This window comes from Panonychus citri, unplaced genomic scaffold (assembly GCF_014898815.1).
Source record: "Panonychus citri isolate SS breed McGregor unplaced genomic scaffold, ASM1489881v1 Contig00096, whole genome shotgun sequence".
NCBI lineage: Eukaryota > Metazoa > Arthropoda > Arachnida > Trombidiformes > Tetranychidae > Panonychus > Panonychus citri.
In genome coordinates this window covers 79215-101450 of record NW_026515501.1, presented here as the reverse complement: position 1 = coordinate 101450, position 22236 = coordinate 79215, and the positions used below count along the sequence as shown (strand labels likewise).

The following is a 22236-nucleotide window of genomic DNA, read 5'->3' as shown; positions in this document are numbered from 1 at the left end:
ATAGAAAGACAAAAAGGAATTAGAAACAATCATTAATTATACGAGAAATTAAAATAACAATTAAGAATTATTTAAACAGCAGTTTTTTTTTGTTTACAGTTTAATTACAAATATTCATATCATTGTATTTACTATAATTAGATTCTCAACAATTAAAACTAATCACTTGAAACTTGTTACATTTAAATTGGTTAATTGTGATGACACTAATGTGTGTCTATAGTTAATAATTTAAAGGTCAATTTATTGGTCTACAATCAAATTAACTTGTTTTAAGATAATTTGATTGTTTGTCTGAGAAAATAAAATAAATTTTTATTCAATTTAAAAAGTTAATTGTTGATAATGTTGCTTAATGTCCGGATTGAATTAGCAATTAGTTGCAAATTAATTTTGATTGTTGTTATTAGTTGATTAGGTCACGATGATAAAGTGCGTGCTAATGTGATGATTTGTTAATTGTTAATTGTTAATTGAGAGTATCATCAGTGAGTTAAATTTGATTCATCGTAATTTAAATCATCTTTTCACTTGTTTATAATTAAACTTTCCATTATTTTTATATGTATCAGCTGATTAGACAGTTTAATAAATCACAATAAAAAAAAGTCTAGAATAACAATTAATAAGCACGAGTAAATCTATTTGTTTAGTTGATTAAATAATCTAGTTAATTGAATTCACATCGACTTACCAACTTCCCAAACACCGGGAAATGATTTAGTTGGACATGGACTAATCATACAATCGTGATTAAGTGAATAGTCCAAAGTGTAAGGCCAGAATGGAGGTCGATTATCAAAGACGGGCATCGATGAATCGTAGGTGAAATTATCTTCATGGAGCATTTCAAACATGCGATTACCCCGATCTGTAAAAATGGCGCTCGCATTCCCCTTATATCTTCTAGACGGACACCGCCGTATAAATGTAATAATTCCCGTTGACCATTGACCTCTTTGTGCCATTGGCTTTTAGAAAATTTTTCACCGAAACTATGACTGAAAAGAGAAATGAAAAAGTGCTCATAAATGAATCAATTCTGGTTTCAATGGATTAGTACTCACGTTACAGTGTGAGAAGCAAATTCGTGACCTCTTGAATAAAGTGTTTGAACTTGACCATAATCTGTCCATTCGTGGGAGGTATAAAAGGTCCCCAAGATTGGACATCCATTTGGATTCAAGCGACCGCTGTTGAAGATTTCCTCGTACAATTCCCAATTTAAATCGTTAACCGCGTCGTCGAAGGTTAATAATACAATTTGCGGAGTCTCTTCTAGAGTTAGTCCACCTAAGAGTATTTTTCAAGGAAAATATGATTAGATTAATTACACAGTCTATGAATTAATTGTGAGAAATTAATTAAGATTTACCTGGTATTGCAGGTCCACCGCAATTGCAATCAGGAAGACGACATTTTCGAGGATCACATTTAGTTGCTGACGTTAATGGTTGGGGTGTTGGGTAAACACTTGCAGGGCGAGATGGTGGGATAGGTGCTATTGTAGTTCGTTGTTTAACAACAAGACGTTTGTTTGTTGGTCTTTGCTTTCGGGTAACTGGACCACGAGTTCGAGGACCGAATGTTGTCTCTGAATCGGTTGAAATTGAAGAGGCAAATGTTGGTGACGGAGAAGGAGCGGAATGAGATTTTGGAGAGGGTGTTGTAGTTGTTGGTGTACTAGAGATAGATGATTGGTAAGGTGTTGGTATCGAGGTTGAGTCTACAGGGTAACTTTTCGGGGTTGATCTTGGTGTTGATTGTTGACGCCCGTTAGTTAGTGAATTTGAAGGCTCTTTGTTTGGTAAGAATCCATCTTCAGGCCATGTAAGCTCATCTTCAACTTTTGGTCTTGTGTATGAAGCAATTTGTTTATCTGGTTTTCGAGTAGATGATAAATTTTCAGTCATTATTTTCACTGGCTCAGAGTAAACGGTTTGTGGCCTTAAAGTACGTATAATTTTACCAACAAACGGAGTATTGGTAACAAATGGCTCTATTGAAATGGGCGAAGGTGTTGTCGTTGTCGTTGTGGTTGTGGAAGTGGTTGTTGAGGTGGAAGTTGTTGTTCTGATACCGTTGGTTGTGGTACTTTTGACAGTTGATCCATCAGAATCATGATTATTGTCTCTTATTGGAGGTGAGGTCAATCTTTCATCGGACAGTCCGTTATTTGAATTTAAATGATTTCCATCAAGATTAACAATCCTCTTGTCATTTGACAATAAAGAGGCGATGAAATTTTCACCATTTGAATAAGAATCGGTGATTTCAATTTTTCCTTTGTTCCATTGAACATTTATCGCTGAATTGTCGGCTGAATTTGTGTTCGTCAATGGCAAGGACATTAAATTAACTTCCTGATTCGAGGGTGGTACAGTCAATGGTTGAATTAAAGTATTCGGGAAGGAGCTCAGTTGAGGTGGTGTTGGTTTAACTGAGTAAACTGAGTCTCCTAATCGATGAGGTGAATTGAGTTGTTGCTCGGGTGGAGTGGAAATGGAAGGTGAAGGTGAAGAGTATTTATTCATTTCGATTGGTAGGTCAATAATAGGTTTGGCACGGACAATAACCGATCCATCAGTTTTGGCCTCAATGAATCCTGGTAACATTTTACCATTTTTATTCATCATTTTAACTTGATTCAATTTGTTCTTGGAAACAATTTTCGGTACAACTCGAACTCGTCCACGATTACGACGTCGACCATCACCAAAAGCAAATGGTACAAGAACAAATTCCTCGTTACCCTCTTTACGAAGTAGTTGACCCATAATCTCAGGTCGATTTTTTTCAACATTCTCATTTCTATTGGAATGAGATTGTTCCTCTTTTGAATTTATTGTTATTCCTGAAATTCCCGCGGTTCGAGTAACATTTTCATTTATGTTAAAATCAATCTCAGAATCCATGGGTTTAACTTGTGATCCAACAGCCGAAAGTAAATTGCCTGTAACTTGTTCATTTGGTCTAGATGCTGATCGACCTCGAGAACGAAGCATTTTATCACCAAGGCCATGGGTGAGCTTAAACAATGGATTACTACGAAGTGTGAACTTTTCAGGAGCAATAACTGGAATATATTCATAACCAGAGTCCACATTATCCTTAAGTAAACGTGACTCCCGATATCGTGAGTTACCTTTATCAGAATCAGTTGTCAATGGTTTAACGAAAACATTTACACTGTGATCCGAAACACTGGGACTTAGAAGACCTGGAAGTTGATCAACGATACCGAAAGTACCACCGACTCCATCAGAGAAATGGATTCCACCCTTACTATCAACGACAGGAGGAATGGCCTCAGCATAATTTGGTGCTTGAGGGTCAAATTCAAGGTTTATCTTATTTCCATGTTTTTCTTGGTAACGATTGGATTGAATCTCAGTTTCTCGAGTCAAGGATTCAGCTGATGAACCGCTTGGTGATTTCTCAGGGTGAGTTGAACCATTCAAATCAACCGAGTAAATTATTGAAGGTCGAGAAACTGGAGTTGGACTTGGTAAAGGTAACCCATCGGTCAGATAATCTATTCCCGGAGTTGAATCACGATTCAGTGAAATCTTGGGTTGAGAGTTTATCTCGAAATCAATATTGTTACGTCCGCCATCGGATAGAGGAGAGGGAAACGAAGAGGAAATTGGCTGGGTTAAAGGTGAAGGTGTTGGTTGAGGTGATGGAGAAACAGTTGATCTGTTGTTGTTGTTGTTGTTGCTCGGATTTAAATTGATTGGTTGTTCATCAACAATTGTATAATCGGGAATCTCTTTGTCCACGACATAATGTTCAATGGGTCGGACGATTGATGAATTGTGAGTTTTGATTATAATTTTATTGTAATTGGCATTGATTCCATTCGGTTTAGAATCTCTATCGTCATCATCATCGTCATCATTTAATTTACCAATTTGATTGGGTGGGGTACGAACATCATAATCAAAAGGATCATCACCAGTTCCAATATCAACTGTACTGAAAACCGATTTCTCATAATTTTTCTTCTCATTTGGACATTGAACATTTCTCGGCCAGTCACATGTTTGCAGTTCAGCGGAAAAGTAAAGTCCACCCGTACAACTTTCGTGAAGAGGTTCACCAAAAACACAGACAAAATATTTGGTACAATCACGTTTATCAGGAAAGTAACCAAATTTTTCTGGACAAATGAAAACTGACCGATTAGCAGCCGAAGGTAATAAAGAAAAAGCAGTGAATCGATCGGAATCACGAACAGCCCCCAAACCTTTAACCAGAGAAAAAGAACAGAAAGAAATTAAACTCAAGTGAAAACTAAACGCAAATTTAGAAAAGAAAACAATAAAACAATAAACAAAATTAATTCCAAATTATTAATCAACTGTGATCAAAATAAAATCCAAACAATCAATTTGATTCAAAACAAACGAAAAGGGATAATTAAAAGTGAAAAACATTGTAATTACATTCTCATTTGTTTTTGTACAATAATAATTTCATTTATAATTTACAAATTAACAACAAATAAATTGATTTAGAAGTTAGTCAAATTCAAGAAACAATGATTCTGCAAGATAAATGAGAAAATAAAACAATAATTAGAAAATGAATTCATTGAAAACAAACGTGGTTTGATAGGTTTCTTTAGTCATTTTATTCTCAAACCTCCAAGGAGATTTCAATTGTATTTTTCACTAAAATTTTCTTCCTTTTTTTATTATCATTTCATATCAATATGATCACTAGTTTAAATTACACATGTTGATAACAAAATCGCAATTAAAAAAACAATAATAAACAATTAATTTAATCACAATTTAAATCTTAAAACAAAAACACGTTTTTTTTGATTCAAAACAAACGAAAAGGGATAATTAAAAAAGTGAAAATTGTTCTTCTATCAAAGGTTAACTTTAATTCTTCACTTTTGAAACGACCCCTAAATCTAAATATCTTCTGATTTTTTTGTTCCGTTAATTGTTATTAATTAATTTCTTTTAATTGTGAACCTTTTTACCACTGTTTTACTGTATTATTCCTAATTGTTGATTGTTAATTTTGTTGGGAATATAAACTCGAATCGATAACCAATACTAAATGGTCAATATTTGTCTTCTAAAAGTGATCAATGTCCACACCTTAAAGGTAAGAAATTGACACATAAGGTTTAGCTTTTTTTTGATTGTAATCAAATATCACTGTTTAAATTGATCTCAATCAATTTAGATAGTTAATTCACTAAATACTTTAATTCTCTAAATCTAATATTTGATATCTCTCTAATACACCCAATCGATTTAACTTATTGAACTAATATAAGGGATAGGGAATACCGACCAACAGATATAGAGAACAAAAAAAAAAGCTAAATGTATTTAGATGAGATTACAAGTTAGATAATTAAATAGCTTTTACATTATGAAATTAATGATTTATTTTAAATTTCATTTCTCTCTCTCTCTCTCTCTCTTTGATTGACAGGTGAAGCCCGGGTGATGGTTTAACAATTGTTACAAATGAATAAATGATTTGAAATAAGGGTCCACCTTAAATGTATTGATGGAAATTGTGAAAATCTCAATATAATGGTCACCTCTTGATGATCCATATACAAGGTTAGTTATTTACTTTCACTTTTCCATATCTTCAAATTCAATTCATTATCTTTCATGTTAATCTGATAATTCATTTTCTTTTATTAACCAACAATTAAATTCTGACAGGTTGGTAACAATTAAAATATATGATTAGAAAATCGCAAGCGGAAAATAGACAAATTAAAGGATCTCTCATTCATTGGATATTGTGATCAACGTTTTCTATTAAAATCTCAAGTGATTTCTTCATCTTAATGAGTTTGATTGTAATCAAAATTGAACATCATCATCATCATCATTTAACTGAAGAAGATGGAGATGAAGATGATGATGATGATGATTATAATTATATTCCATCTAAATATTACAAGAGTATTTTTTGACTTTTGATCAAATGAAAAGATGAAAAATCAAATAATCGCAATTTGTTTGTTAATTGTCTTGTTATTGTTTATCATTTTTAGCATCAATTTATAATTCGCATCACCATTACCATCCTGTGTAAAAGTTACGCTTAAAACCTCAATCAAATCTCAGCAAATTTGGGTCATCAAAATGTTTACCTGTTAAATGAACATTTTCATTTTTCAGGGTTTGGTTTGGTTAACAATCAGTTAATCATGTTAATATATATCTTTGATTATGTTACCGTTTACAGTGGATTTTACCAAAAGTAAGTGAGATTTACAAGATTCTAATCCAATCGCAACTAATAACAACAACTAATCAACACACAATCAATCCATCAATTGTAATAATAACCGATAATATATTGACATGAATTTTTATTATTCTCATAATATTCATTATAAATTGTTACTTAAACTTTTCTAATTTCAGAGCTTCTCCCAACTACTTAATACTGGAAGCATAATAATCAACAGTAACAATTTAATCCTAATCTTTGAATTGTTGATATTCTGATTACTTATTATACAGAAAAAAAAGTTGATCAGTTATCAATCTATTCTTGATTTGAACTGATTAAACCATGATAGTGATAACGATGATTAAGATATTCATAACATTCATTGAATTGATTGGTTTGAATCTCCCAATGGTTAGTATTATTATTATAACAATTAACATCCCAATCAATAAGATGGACATGCAATTTATTAGTATCGTTAGAATGTTAAAGAAAAAGATATTAGATTGTTATGATTAACTTGATGATGATTATTATCATTATTATTATTCTGATGATTATCAACCTTTCAATCGATACAATTGAGTTGTGTCCAGTTGAGATGGTCAGTCAAGAATAACAATAATAACTGATAAATTGGTTTCCATTGTTGAACTAATATTAATAAACGTTAGTTGATTGTAAGGTCAATTACATTGACCAATTGTTGGGACATTTATTAAATCATTTGAGATGATTTAGTTTTTTTCATTTTTCATGCTTCTCATCATTTAATCAAAAACTCATAATTTCCCGATGATTAGTGATTAGTGGTGATGATGAGGATGATAATGGTCACTTGTTGCTAATTCTTGTTGATTGTTACTCTTTTTTTAAAATATGTTTCCATCAACTGTCAATCTAAATTGAATTTCAATTGTAATTACAATTTTTGTTAACATCAATTCAACCTGAACAATTAAACCATATCAAACTCCAAACAGTTAGTTAACTGTCTGGATGATTTAAATTGTTTCCCTTGTTTAACCAATCATCACAATTTAATAATGACAATCAAAGTGAAAGTTAACCTTTTGTATGAAATTATTTTTAATTGTGAAATTGTTAACAACACTAATCTATTGTTACTTGTGATCAATTAAACATTAATAAGAGATTTAATTTCAGTTAAATGAGAGGTAAATTTAACTGGTCATTTGATGGTCAGTTTTATTTGTTACCAGTAAATTAGTTAATTATAAAAGTGTCAATATTATCATTCCCTTTGATTTATATAAAGTTAAATATCATTATCAGAATTGATCTTGATTCACAATTTTGAACAAATAACGATAAAAAAAAAGTTCATGTTCGAGAGCGTGAACAATATATTACATCACGTTCATTGTTTGTTGTTGATTAACTTTCACTTTCATCTAATAATCTAATTCATCAGGTAAATACATTTATTTGTATATTATCCTGTTGATCCTTTGAACAATTTAACCAACAATCAACCTCTTTCACCTTGATTGTTGTTGTTATTTGATGATGATTTACACCGATGATAGTCCCGATTGTCCTGAACTGTTCAATCTGATTGTTGAATTTAAATCAACTTGTTTTTTTTTTTTCCTTCTTGATTAGTTAATCTGATAATCCAATGATGATTATAATTTACCTTTGCAATCATGGTCAAGTATAAAAGGTTAATACCTGTTGATATATTATAACAAACTTGATCAACATGATGTTTAACTCAATTGAGATCACCGTCAACCGTAATTAAACCATTGGGTCAACCAATTAAAAGGCTCAATTGTTAACAAACTGACCATCACTTGATGTTTTTTATTTCTCTCTCTCTTTCTTATCTTCATCTCCTTTTTTTTTGTTTCATTTCTCTTTCTTTGTTTCTAAAAGGGATGATAATGGTCAATATGATGATGATGATGATAATCTTTGGTGTCCATTTACAATTAAGGAAGATACTTTAAAGAGGTGAGAGACACAATGGTCAATATTAATTGGATGGACAACAGAATGGCAAGGAAACAAAGTCAATACAATAATTGGTGTAACAATTAAAGTTGATCGTCTATTCATTTATTTGGATTGCGAAAACGGATCTTAAAACAATTGATTTTAAGACAAAAAGGTAAACTTTAATTAACTAATTGTCAAGCGACTAATACGTGACCAGTGAATCTATTGTACATTTATTTATCAGTGACTAGTAACTGTTGACCATTAAGTGGACATTAAAGGGGTAACTTGTTTGTTTGGAAAAGTTTATCAAGGTTGATCACCAGAATTGATAATAACCATTTAATTGTAACAGTAAATAATCAGCGGGGACTCGAATGATCAATTCTTAATCCTTTACTAATCTCAGATAATAATGATCACTTATAAAACCATTTATTCAGTGCTACCTGTTTGTTTACCGTTAGATTATATTACCTGTAATGAGAAACCATGAAAAAGAATAAAAAAGAAAATTTCGAACTTCGAAAACAATATAACTTTTCGAATACGATTAATTATTACTAATGGTAAATTTTCGTTCTAATTGATTGGTGATTTGTTTTTCTCTTTTTTCTATTATATTTCGAGAACGAAACTAATTTCTTTGATATTTGTTCTTTTCTTTTCCAGGTCAAGTTCGATATTCGGGATAAAAAAAAACTCGTAAAAAGGTACGAGCTCATTTTCTTTCCGCTCGAGGCCTCAAAGTTTATCTTTCTCAAGATTTGGCGGATTAATTTCAATTGGAATAAAAAATAATTCCATCTCACCCTTTTTTCTCATATACTAAACAATTAGAATCAACAATTAGCTTCATGTGAGACTTGGCGATCTCACTAGTGGTCAGTTATTGGTCATTTGTCTTACCTGGAAAAAAAAGTTCCATCTTTTTTTTGTCTGTTTGATTAACTTGATTGTTTAACTAATCAACAATTAGACTTAATTGGTTTCCTTTCATTAAACGGAAACCTTTTTAACCAAATTAAAACTGTATAATATCAAATAGTCAACAATTTAATTGTTTCTTGATTGTTGTTGTTTATCATAACTGTTAATAAGCGGGAAAAGTTAATTGTGAAACTTTTTTTATTATTATCACAACGATCACAATTGAAGTTAATTATCATTGTTAATTTAATCATCAACTAAACCATTGAAGCTTGCTAATAGTTGATTATTTGATAATCAAGGTTACAATTAACTTAGTGAAAGTAATACAAATATATTTATATAAATATTAATTGTATTAATTGACCAAACAATTAAAGTTTGACCATGAAAATGAAAGTTTCTGACCATTGGTTAAATTGTAAGAGTTAATAATTAATAAAGTTAATCGTTAATCTATTTGAAAACAAATACAGTAGCCAATTTAATGATTGAATAACAACAAAATTGATTGATTGTTATTAAATATAATTGTTTATTTAACAATCAATAGCTCATGATAATCAATGATTCTGATGCGTTTAAATAACTGTGATTTGTTGTTTATATCAATAAAGTTGTGATTTATTAATTTAATCATGATGATTAAGGTTAATTCAGGTTTAAGGTTATACCTGATGTTTAATCACAATCAGATAATTAACAATCAACCTTCACAATTAATCCTTAATTGTCAAACAGTTTCTCAAACACAATATCTAATTACAGAAAAGGTGAAAAAAAGTTTCCATTTTTTTCATATATCATAATGATGATTTTTGAATTCTCATTTTTTTTTTCATCAACAATTAGACAATTTATCATAATCGTAATGGTTATCCAGTATTCACTGACCACTATCCCTTTTACAGTGTCCAGTTTAAAGAAGTGAAAAAGTTTCTACCAAAATTGTGGTCAGTTAAATGATTGTAATTGTGAGAATCGACCTGAATGAAAAGTGCCGTTAACTAGTTGACCAGTGAACAAAATTAACTGTTAACTAATAATCAACTTTTTTCCACCAAAACAATCACATGTTCATTATGTATATTATTGTTATTACAGTTTCGAAGTGGACAATTGACCAGAAGGAAGAAGAAAAAAAACGGAAAAATGACCTCTAAATGAACTTAAAATTTTGTTTTCGTTTACAATTAAATCTTGGGAAGACACCGGACATGAAAGAGGTCATTTTAAGGCCAGAGAATTGAAAGAAGAAGATGAAGAAAATAATCTCAGGCAACAATTAACCTTTAAAATGATTTAATTTAGAACAAAATTAAAGTTAATCATTTGGAGATTCTCATCAAGTTAAATTCATCAACAGTTATCACGTATTATTGACCTTCGACTGACCAATAATCTATCACAAAAGTTATTGGTCATCTAACTAATAACGTTCCTTGGTCAGTGAAATAAAGTATCTATTCAATGGTCAGTCTTCAAATCCTTAACCATGATGGCGATTGATTCAATCAAGTTGACCGATAAAACAAATTTCCATTGACTATGACTGGACATTAGCTAATCAATTGTGGTCAGTTTATTGACATTTTGATTGAAAATAAAAGTTTTCTGATTATGGTCACTAATCATTGACCGTTTGACATTTTGATTTGATTTGATTTGATTTGATTGTAGCCATGATTTAAAATGATCACCATAACCCTTTCCAGCAATTAGTTAATCATTAGTTGGTGTTTATTTGTATCAATTGGACATCATAATTAAACGCTTTTCTTGATATGCTATGTTAATTTAATTTCCTAAGGTGATTAGTGTTGATTGTCAAAGAAAGTAACTACAATCAATTTACGCCTGAGAAATTAATTTGTTAACCAAGCTTGTTTAATTGTTAATTCTAACTTGGCAACAATCATGTTATCATTAAACTAATTACAGGAATTGATTTAATTGAAAAATAAACTGGAAATTGATGTAATAGTTGATTAATATGATTTGATTGTCAATTGTTATCAGTTAATTGTTTGTTGTCCGTTTTCCCTCCAATAAGTAGATATTGATTGATTGATTTGATTTGATTTATTGATCATAATCAAGGAATTTCAAACCAATATGAATTAAGAAATCACTTCATTTCCTAATCACAATTATCAATTTTTGTTTACAGTTAATTTTTTCCAACTCAATTAATAGTAATCATCTGATAACTTGTAACAAACTAATCAATTATCATAACAATTTAACAACAAATTAATTGTAATAAGCAAGTTGACAACTCTGTCAACACTAATTGACAATCAAGAAACCATAAAATGAATAATTAATTTGTATCCGTAATCTGGTCAACAATTAAATAACAATCAAAACAAAATCATCTTCTAATTATTTCAGGTAAATTAATTTACTTTTGACCCATTAAGACAATTAAAAACTGACCAATACAACATTGACTCTGATGACCACTCGGACGGTAAGGTAGACACATATTCAAATCAGTAATTACAAGAAAAAAACAATTGATTATTTAACCAATTAAACTAATAACTAGATCAGTTTAAAGCCTAAAGGGTGAACACAATTAATTTAAATTACTCAGTAAAAGAAAACCAATTAACTACTTGTTGATTGATTGATCCATAATTGTTAATTGTTACAACAACTAATCATCATCCCGATGATAAATTTAAATCTATTGACCGGAATGATTAAATTACGTGGTCAAGAGACTGATGGTTGATGATGATGATGGTCTTGATTGTTGATTGTTACCAACATTTAAATTGTGCCAACACAATCAAGATAAATCAACGATTCGAATGAAAAAAAAACATCTAATTTTCCTTAATCATGATTAACTTAAATTGTTGATTAATCTATGTACGTGTTGTAATATTTAATATCCATCCCAATATTTACACACTAATCATGATCGCGTGTTGGTTAATCAACAAATAGCAAAAACAAATTGTCATCAAATTAACTCAACTGGATTTATAATAATCATAATCATCTCTAATCCTTAATTATAATCATCATATAATCAACAAACAATCATTTCTTGCGGAAAAATCTCAACCTATGATTAACTATTAATTATCATGATCATGATTGTTGATTGTTGATTATTTTTGATGACTTTGGTTGGATTAATTAACTTGATCATTAGGTAACAACGGTTAATTTTAATTCACCTGGTTTAACAATTAACTTTCACTTTTGTTTTCAACATTTTTACTCAATTGGTTTGATTGATTTGATAACAATCAAGTAAATCACTTTGATTGTACAATTAATAACGGTGAATGTGTTTACTCATTAATCAGTTACGATAGCAATCAGTTAATCATGTTCATCTTTTATATCAAAGTTATTCATTGATTTTCAATAATTAATCAATTGGTAATCTAATAAACTGCTACAATTAACTCAGAAAAAAAAGAGATAAGGATTCAAACAATTTGTTAATTGTTGAAACCAGAAACGTGATTTAAACGTCATTACCTTCATCTCAATCAAGGTAACAATCAAAAAAAACTTTTCAACAATCAACTTTTACCGTTATCATGATGAAAATCTGATCATTGGTTGATGATTAAAATGTTTTTTCAATTTTACTTTCAACAATTAACTTTAATTATGATTAAAAACCCTGGACAATGGCTACTGGTCAACCTTTGATAAGGTGATAATTAGACAAATAGGATTACATTGAATGAAAAAAAGGAGAAAAGTTAATTATAAAAAATTAAATTTGCTACAATTTGAATTGTTGAAAATTAGATTTACCATCACAATTAGGATACAATGAGTTAATTTGATTTTAAATTGTAAATCATCGGGTAATTTTCACCTCATTCATTGAGATAACAATTAAACTTTTAATTTAGTGAACAACAAGTTAATTCATTGCAAATTCAATAAGCAAATTTAATCATAAACAATGTTACTAAATTGTTAAGATCACGATTAATTGTAATTTGAATCGTAATCAAGACACAAAAAACAAAACAATTTAATCACTTGATGATTTAATTGTTAACTCGGAGACAAAGTGAATGTATCAACCAACAATTGAATCAATCGGAAGGATAATCATACCTACAATTTACTGATTGTTTCACTTTTGCCTAATCTAATCACAATTAGAATCAAAATTAATTGTCACCCTTGTTGAATACTTTTCACATTGTGATAAGTTTTGTTTGTTTCTTAATTGTTTTCATTGATTTAGATTATTTCATTTTCGGAAATTTGATTCGCAACTTGATATTATTAATTATTGTTGATTCTGTTTTCTGTATTGTTTAGGGTTGAGATTTTTAGTTAATTGTAACAATTTATTTTTCTACAATCATAATAGATTAACTTTCACTGGACTGGTCATTTCCTTGGGAAGAAATGTATCACTTGTCCACACCCTTCCGCTTTTAATTGTTGGAGATGTTGATTAGTAAGGAAGGAGGAAGATTAAAGTTAATTCTTAATTGTTGACCAATTTTGTATTCTTGTTGTAGTTTATATTTTGATTATTGTTACTATTATTTTCGTGATTAGTTTACACAACCAAGACAATTGTGTGTGTGTGTATTTAGTTAATTGTTATCATGATGATTAAGTTTAGTGTATGTTTAAGCTTTTGTATAATCAGAATTAAATTAAATTGTAACAATTGGTTGATAATTTGATGAGTGAAAATTTTACTTTTATAACGAGAAAAAGTTAATCCTAATCAACAAAGTTAATCAACTTAATTGCATTGTTTGTGTGACCATTTCATTTGAATTTACAATTAATAACAATTCCTGATTGCTTAAAAATAGCATTAACAACAAAAGTTAGTTAATTGGTTAATTGTTGTGAATCTTAATCAGATGATAATTACAGTAATAAACAATTTAAACTCATAACATTATAACGGATACAAACTGACCACAAGCAAATCTGATAAATTTAACCAATCAATCAAATTGATTATTAAATCAGTAGTTATAAACAATAACCTTTAATCAATTTATCGTAATGTTATTAGTTAATTGAATGATAAAACTAAATCAATATGATTAACATTTTGTTATTGGATGAACCTTCAAATTCAATTGTATTTGCAAGAATCAAGAGCAATTAAGGAAATGTAATGAAGGTAAATCATACAATCTATACAATAATGATTCAAATTACTTGACAATTAAGTGTTGTAATCGTTAAATTAATACAAGTGACACTTAAAATTAAACTTATTAATCCAAATACAAAACTGACCTTAGTCCAAGATGGTCAACAAATAAGTTAATCCATAAAACAAACTAATGTAATTAATGAAATTTAATTTAGTTCTAAGACAATTGTTTACCCATCACCACCATCATCATCTTTTAATCACCATTATCATTAACAGCATCTTCATGTTCAACAATTAAGGTAAATTATCAAGGGCAATTAAGTTAACAACAATTACAAAAAGAAAATGAAGAAAAAAAAAGTTTTTTTTTACTTCGAGATTGAAAATATAATAGAAACTTTTTTTCTTCTGGTAAACTAATTTTACATCGTAAAGGGACAACAATCAAATCTAATTCAAAGTTAATTGTTACAATGATGATGAATGAAAAATTAACAGTTAACTGGATTGCGTGTTTATCTTCATCATCATCATCATCTTAATCCTCGTCATCATGTTAATCCATTTAACTTCCTTACTCTTTATCTTCTTGGTGTCGAAACTTTTTTCTTTGAATGAAAAGTTTTCGACTCTTAATTTAACTCAATTTAGCTTCTTAATTTGAATTACTAATTGTTTACCTTGTTTTATCCTCTTAATTAGTTAACAGGATTTTAGTTAATCATGTTGTTTATATGTTCAAACAATTTAAATTTAATTGAGAAAAGGGGAAAGTGACCGATTGTCCAGTTATACTAATAGTCGGTGAATAGTTGGTTGACCAATTGATGGACATTGAATTGAAGTTTTTAATTGTTACTAATCAACTAATCATCATTTACATGGTGTCACGTTTAGATTGTCAAGACAATTCAAGGCTCAGAATCAACTTTAAATTGTTGGTTAATCTTATTTTTTTTTTGTCTTCTAATCTAATCAATTGACAATCAAGTAACAATTTGAAGGTGAGTTAATTATAAACAATTAGTTTGTAAATTGTCACTTGTGTTTGGTCAGTAAATTGTTGTTTTATCATTCTTAATTGCTGTTAATCACAATGTTTTCTTGGGTGTGTTTTTGTTTTAAATTTAAATTGTTGTTTTTTTTGTATTACAATCAAAATAAACAATCAGAGTTAAATTGATTTTTAATGATGATGATAATCAAGTTACAATTTAAATTGAGAGCACTATTCAAGTGTAAATGGTCAAACAAACACAATTAATTGATTGACTAACAAGTTGATTAATTGTTGATTACATTGGATCGACAATTAATCACCATTATCATTGAATTATATGATTGAATATTAAATTGTAAATAATGAAAGAAATTAAATTAAACAATTAATATCAAGAATGATAATCAACGATGTTGATATTAATTTAATTGGAGTAAAAAAAATTTTTTTCACTATTTAATTGTTAACAGGTCAACAGCAATACAACAACAACAACAACAATCAGTTAATGGTAACAATTAAAGTTGATTATTAATATGAAATCAACGAGCAATCAAATTAAATGTACAATAAATATTGGGGTGTGTTAATTGTTGTCAATTAAAAAGGGAAATGGTTGAAATGATTAAGATTAACTTTGGATCAGTTTAAATTGTTTGCAGATCAGAAAATGATAATCAATTGATAATCATCAAGGAATTACAGTTAAAGATGAGAATTAATTTATTGATGATTAACAATTTACCGATTCAATTGAAAGTGATTAGTTTTAAATCAGTTGGAGGTCAGTTTTTTTTGTTATATTGAATCGTCAATCAAGTAACTGGATTAATTGTCATTCCGATGATTTTAAAGATTAACTTGAAAGTGTCAATTAATTTTAATCATCATTGAGATTAAAGGTTTAACTTGATTTCCTTTCTGTTAATTAACACCATTAAATGTCAATAGAAAATGTTTGATTGTTATTAACAATTTAAATTCGGTTTCACGTAGTTTTCAACAATTAACATTTAATTTTATCAATTTATTTTCTAATGACACTGGATTAGTAGGAATTAGATAACGGATTAGGCCATTTAGTACGTGGCCTTGATTTAATTGTCCGTTCGTGTTAATTGCGCCTTCACCTAAGGCTATTAATTAAGATACTCGATGATAACAATCAAAACAATTAACGTTGATATTTATAGTATTACGCTGACACTAAATTGTTACAATCATCTGTCTGGTTCTTAATTGTTCCCAATGTGATCAAATTAAATATAAATTGTTAACTTTTAGCTATCGACTATGATTAGTATTAGTTACTAATCATCTTGGTCTTGATTAATTATTGATTATTTTGATTACTTCAATGAAAATTATTACAATGACAACGACCTGTTAATTTGATTGTTACTTAATTGTATACAGGTAATGGATTGTTAATTGTTTCCTTACCAAAACGTTGTAATTAAAATTTTCTGTACTTTAAATTGTAACCAAAATGTTGATGACCATTTTAATTATGATTATGATTGTGATGATGAAGATTAATATCAAACAGACATCACAACAATCAAACATTTCCCAAACCATTTAAATTATATATTTAAATGATTTACCAGTTGATTAATGGGTTAATTGTTACAATCAAATCTTAAATTACGATTCTGATTTTGTTTTACAACTTTCTCTAGGTCGATCTCATCGGAATTGAGACACTTTTGATTGTCTTCCGTGTTAAACTATTAACATGATTAGTTAGACGATTAAAACAATTTAGTTGACAATTATAAATGGAGAGATGGTAAAGTTAATTAGCAAGTTAATCAGAAAATTTAAATTCGTTTGATTTAAAAGGTTAAAAAAAAATTAATCTCAATGGATAAAAGTTAATCAACTTTTTCGTTGGCTAATTCGTCTTTTTTGTATGATAATAATTTAGCCAACAATTTAATAATCTAATTGTCAATGATTGATTAAAAGTAAAGGATTAATCATCTTGAAAGATTTAACAATTTAAACTTCATCACAATCCCAAAGACAATCAAATGAAACTGATTGTTAATCATGATTAAGTTGTATTTACATTAATTGGTTGTCTAAAGTAATCAACAGAATCAAATTTGAGTTGATTAAATGAGTGAAACATTAAATATTACAATTTGATGATTAACTGATTGTTGGTGATTAGAAAGATGAGTTTTTGTGATTGTGATTAAGTTAACTGGGTTATCAAAGGATATGGTCACACGCAAGCAAAATGGTTTAACAATTTAAATCACAACAATCAGGGAAATTTTCCTGATTAATTAACTTAAATTCACAGTTTTATTGGTTTAATTGTTTTCACAGGTAAATACAAGGTTGACCAATCGATTCAACAATTAACTTTTATGATTTTTAATCAAATAATTTTAACAATCTAATGATAATCACAATTGTAACTAATTCAAGTTTCAGTTTATTTTTGGGATTTAAAGTTTTATATTTGATTGTTTCCTTAATTGTTGGTTTAATATTGATTATTATTTGGTTTTGATAATACTTTCAAATTATGATATTATTATCTGTTCAATTGTTACAGTTAATTGTACAATCAAAACTGAATAAGGATAATTGTGGCTTGATTGTTGTGATGATTTTCACAATTGAATCTTAATTGTTGATGGGATTTACTTTTTTTTTCATTGATCACAATTAACAAATTTGTATAAATATAAATATCATCAATTTGATTGATTGAAGGTTAGTATTAAATTGTAACAATTAGACTTAATCAAGATAATCTTCAGCAACAATTAATCATGCCCTTGATCATACACTTAAAACCATCACAATTAAATTGTTGTGAAATACATACAACCAAAAAGCCAAACAACAATTAACGCAATTGTGAATATTAAATATCATACAATCAGTTAATCATAATAATCTTTTTTTTTTCATTTATATAAATTTTAAATCACAATCGTGATTTAGAAACAAATGATTTTGATTAACAATCAAATTAAAAATTTAGAGGAAAATTTCACTCTGAATGTTAGGCTTAATTGTAAAGATGATCATTAGTGTTGATCAGTTGATTACGATGGTGATTAAGATAATCTCATTGATTAAACTGGATGAATGTTTTAACTGTTGGATTTTAAATTGTTAGGTGTGTATTGAATCAACTTCCGGTCAGTTTATATATCGAAGGACAATCAACTAATTACTGAATTAGGTGTGTACTCAATGGTTATTTAATTACAATTAGCAATTCATTTCCAATCCACAGCTACTTTTTAATCTGATTGATTTGATAGTAATTAATAGCTACGTTTATGAATGAATAATAATTCATTGATTAAGATTACCGATTGTTTTAATTTTAATTGTGTTACTTTTTTTGCCTTAATCAAACTTGACCTGAATTTGGTTAACTTAATTTGGTTGTTTAGGATGAACAATTTATGGTTAATTGTCATTGAATTAAATTTACAAAGAGATAACAATTTAATGTTAACACCTAATCATATTGATTGCTTGACATTGTATTAATTGGAAAGGTTAATTTGATTGTGAAAAAGTGTTCAGATTGTTTTATTGATTGATTTTGCTACTTTAACAATTAACTTTCTGGATCTAATTTACATTTGATTGTTAAGGTCAATTAAATGCTGTAATCAATTAATTGTTTTACTTTTCAAGTGTAAATATTTGATTTTGAAGCAATTTTCTTAATCAACAATCAATTGGTCATTTAAGGTTATTGAAAAGTGTGGGCGAAAAGTTAATTGCTCAATATTTTTCCAACAATTAACTGACCAGACACTTCCGTTGAATCACAATTAACTAATTCTCTAGCTCTTACTGACAATATTGATCAATAGAAAATATTATTCAACAACAATTAACTTAATTTCACCTTGATTTTTGGGTGAGATTAAGTGAAATTTATACTTTAATGATGATTAAACTAAATCACAATTAATGATTAACATGATAATCGTTAATTGTTATGAATAATAATAAGTTAAAGTTATCAGAAAAAAGTTTGAGGTCAGATTTTGATGATTAAATTGATACTACTGTAGCTCTGATTGTGATTAACGTTTCCAATTAACTTAATTAAAGTTAAACAATCAAATCGTACAACAATCAATTATCAATGATCAGATTAATTGTTGGAAAAAAGTTTTTCTTAATTACTTATATTTATTATTACATTGTCATAATCTTATATTGTCAATTGGTATGAAAAGTTTCATCTTGATTGTTAAAATTAATCACGATTAAAGTTTAATCCTTAATTTGAAAGTGTTGATTATTATTGATTGCTGACCAATAAAATTAACTAAATCATCAAGTTAATTGTTTCAACATATTATCAACCAAACAAATAGTTAATCATCAAAGTACGGAAGTTGATCAGTTTAATTGAAATTGTTAATCAACTTAACAATTAAGAAAAATAAACTTTCTCTTTTTAAACAAATTAACTTAATCAATGTGAATTTAATTTTAATTAATCTGATTAACTTTATTGAATTATCATCATCATCATCATAATAATAATATCAATCAATTTCTGATTGATGATTAATTAACTTTACTGATTAACAACAGCAAAAAAAGTGAAAGTTAATCAGGATGAAAAGGTTTTCAATTAAGTTTTAAATTGTTACCGATTATGATCAATATGATTTAAAGTAATTATAATCACCAACCTGGAGTTGAACTAATTTCAACAATCAACAATCAACATAATCATCATCATCTATTTATATTGTTAAGAAAAGGAAAGTTAATTGTAAAGTTTATCAATATCATCATTATATCTTGATGATTTAAATTGAATAATATTATTGATTGTGATTAAGAATCAATTGAGGAAAAAAATTGATCATCAACAACTAAATCAATCGTTTCCATTCAATCAACTTATTGATTCAATTGATGATTAAAAGATGAGAAATCAAATTAATCAGTATATTGATTATAATCAAACAACTGATTACAATCATAATTAGGTCATAAATTGTTGTTGATTAATTTTTTGTCTGTTCCTGAATTTAAATTAACATCTTTATCCTAATAATTGATCATCATCACAACCATGTGATTGTTGTTGACAATTAAAAATAGTTGATCAAATGATTAAAATCAATATCAGCAATTTAATCATTCACCTTAATTGTTGACTGATTTTTTTTGGTTTTAATTGTATTTCAGTGAGTTAATTGTTATTATTAATTGTTGTTTGTTTATTGGTTAACTTTGATTGATCATCAAACCTCATCTTTGTAAAATCAGATTAATTTAGTTTGAATTAATTGTTTATATGGAATCTAAGTTATCCCTTTGATTGTTAAAGTAATTGAACCGATTAAATTGTGTCCATTTAATGATTAACGAAGACAATTATAAACAATTACAATTAAATCAATTTTATCTATTTCTCCATTATTTTAAATTGTAACAATTTTATATCCTAAAGAAAACTGATCAAAACAATTTATCAATTTGCTATCAATTTCATCATATTATCAACATTATTATTAATTGTTTCTTAATCAATCTAATTCATTGTGAGTACTGACCATTGGGTGGACAGTGGTGGTGCATTATTGTTCACCCCCCAACTGACCCACCACACCTAATGGTCAGTTTAAAAGGCTAAAAGGTGGGATATTAATCATAATCATTTAATACTAAAAATTGATTGTTGAATATTAATTTTCACCTCAACTTTTCAATCAAAGATATTTGATAGTTGAAAGTTAACCAGAGTGTTGATTAATTAGCAATTAAATTGTTCAACAAGTTAAACATAAAATTTAGGACTTAATTGATTACTTAATGTGTTATTATTATTTAATTTTGCTTTTCCTTGTCCATACAATTAAATTAATTAATTTTGTACTTTATTGATCCTGATCAAATCAAATTGTATTAATCAAAGATTTGTAATCAAAAGGATAATAAGTAATAATACAATTTGATTCATTGATTATGATGATTTAATTATCATTGGGTTACATTGATTATCTTGATTGTATTAATTTTTATTTTATTTTTATTCCTTGATTGTTTCTTAATCACTATGATTTTACAATCAAGCCCATAGTTAATTGTTTCATCCTGAAAGTTGATTGTATCAATATTTGTCCAATGATGAGAGTTATTAATAGTTAACAATTTAAATTTATATAAATTACAAATGATTAACAGTTTTTGATTATCATTCGGATGAAATTGTATATGTAATGGTAACAATTAAGGTATCATTATAATGATGATTAAAGGGATTGATACAACAATCAAGGAGAGAGAGGAATAGAGTTGATTGTTGTACTGGATTGATTGTAATTCCTATGATCACAATTGATGATTGGATTAATTTAGCAATTAAAGTTAAGAAATAGTTTTATTTAGTTAATTAACTTACCTGATGATGAAATTGCTGGTGATTTATATGTTGATCTTTTACTCCGATGATTACAATTAACACACTCATTTGATGATAATGGTAAAGTTAATAGTCTAAATTGTGAATTGACTAGATGATGATCAGTTGATTGTTGTTTCTTATTCCATAGGATTTGATTATCACTCAGGTAAAATGATATACAACACAATAAACCAATAGTAACAATTAACTGTTCAAATGTTTTAGTTTTAATTGTTGTTGTCATATTGATGTAAACAATGAAACCGGTGACAATTAAGATAATTAAAGTTAAATCCTCGCCAAATATAAATATTAATTATGGTTAATTGATATGGAAAAAGGCACGAGAACATTAAAAAGTTTCCAAAGATATGAAAAGTAATCAAGGAATTAAATTGTAACAATTAATCATTTTTTAATTTGTAAAGGTAAAAAAAAGTAACTCATTAAATTTAATTTATTTACACAAAAAAATTTAATCAAATTAAAAGGAAAATCCAACTAACTGATGTGGAGAAAAACGAAAACTGGACTCACAATTAACAAACGTCGAGTTAAATTGTTCTGATT

General features: G+C 28.0%; 1 protein-coding gene and 1 long non-coding RNA gene across 10 annotated transcripts in view; one reads left to right on the top strand and one right to left on the bottom strand.

Moving 5' to 3' along the window:
* Window positions 1-22236, bottom strand: part of LOC128388279 (uncharacterized) — a 23230-nt gene extending 994 nt beyond the window's left edge. The window contains 5 exon segments of the mRNA XM_053347669.1: window positions 695-868; window positions 871-1001; window positions 1068-1293; window positions 1376-4249; window positions 21664-22236. Coding sequence (XP_053203644.1) covers window positions 695-868; window positions 871-1001; window positions 1068-1293; window positions 1376-4249; window positions 21664-21910 — 3652 coding nt within the window. The 5' untranslated portion in view covers window positions 21911-22236.
* On the top strand, window positions 4541-9240 carry LOC128388307 (uncharacterized). 9 transcript variants are annotated; one of them, XR_008325254.1, is made up of 7 exons: window positions 4541-5127; window positions 5464-5597; window positions 5706-5816; window positions 6044-6252; window positions 6420-6639; window positions 7855-8365; window positions 8866-9240. It is a non-coding gene; the product is annotated as an uncharacterized LOC128388307 (long non-coding RNA). The 9 variants fall into 9 exon arrangements; XR_008325253.1 differs by having other exon boundaries at window positions 5706-5845; XR_008325250.1 differs by having other exon boundaries at window positions 5706-6252; window positions 7855-7915; window positions 8131-8365.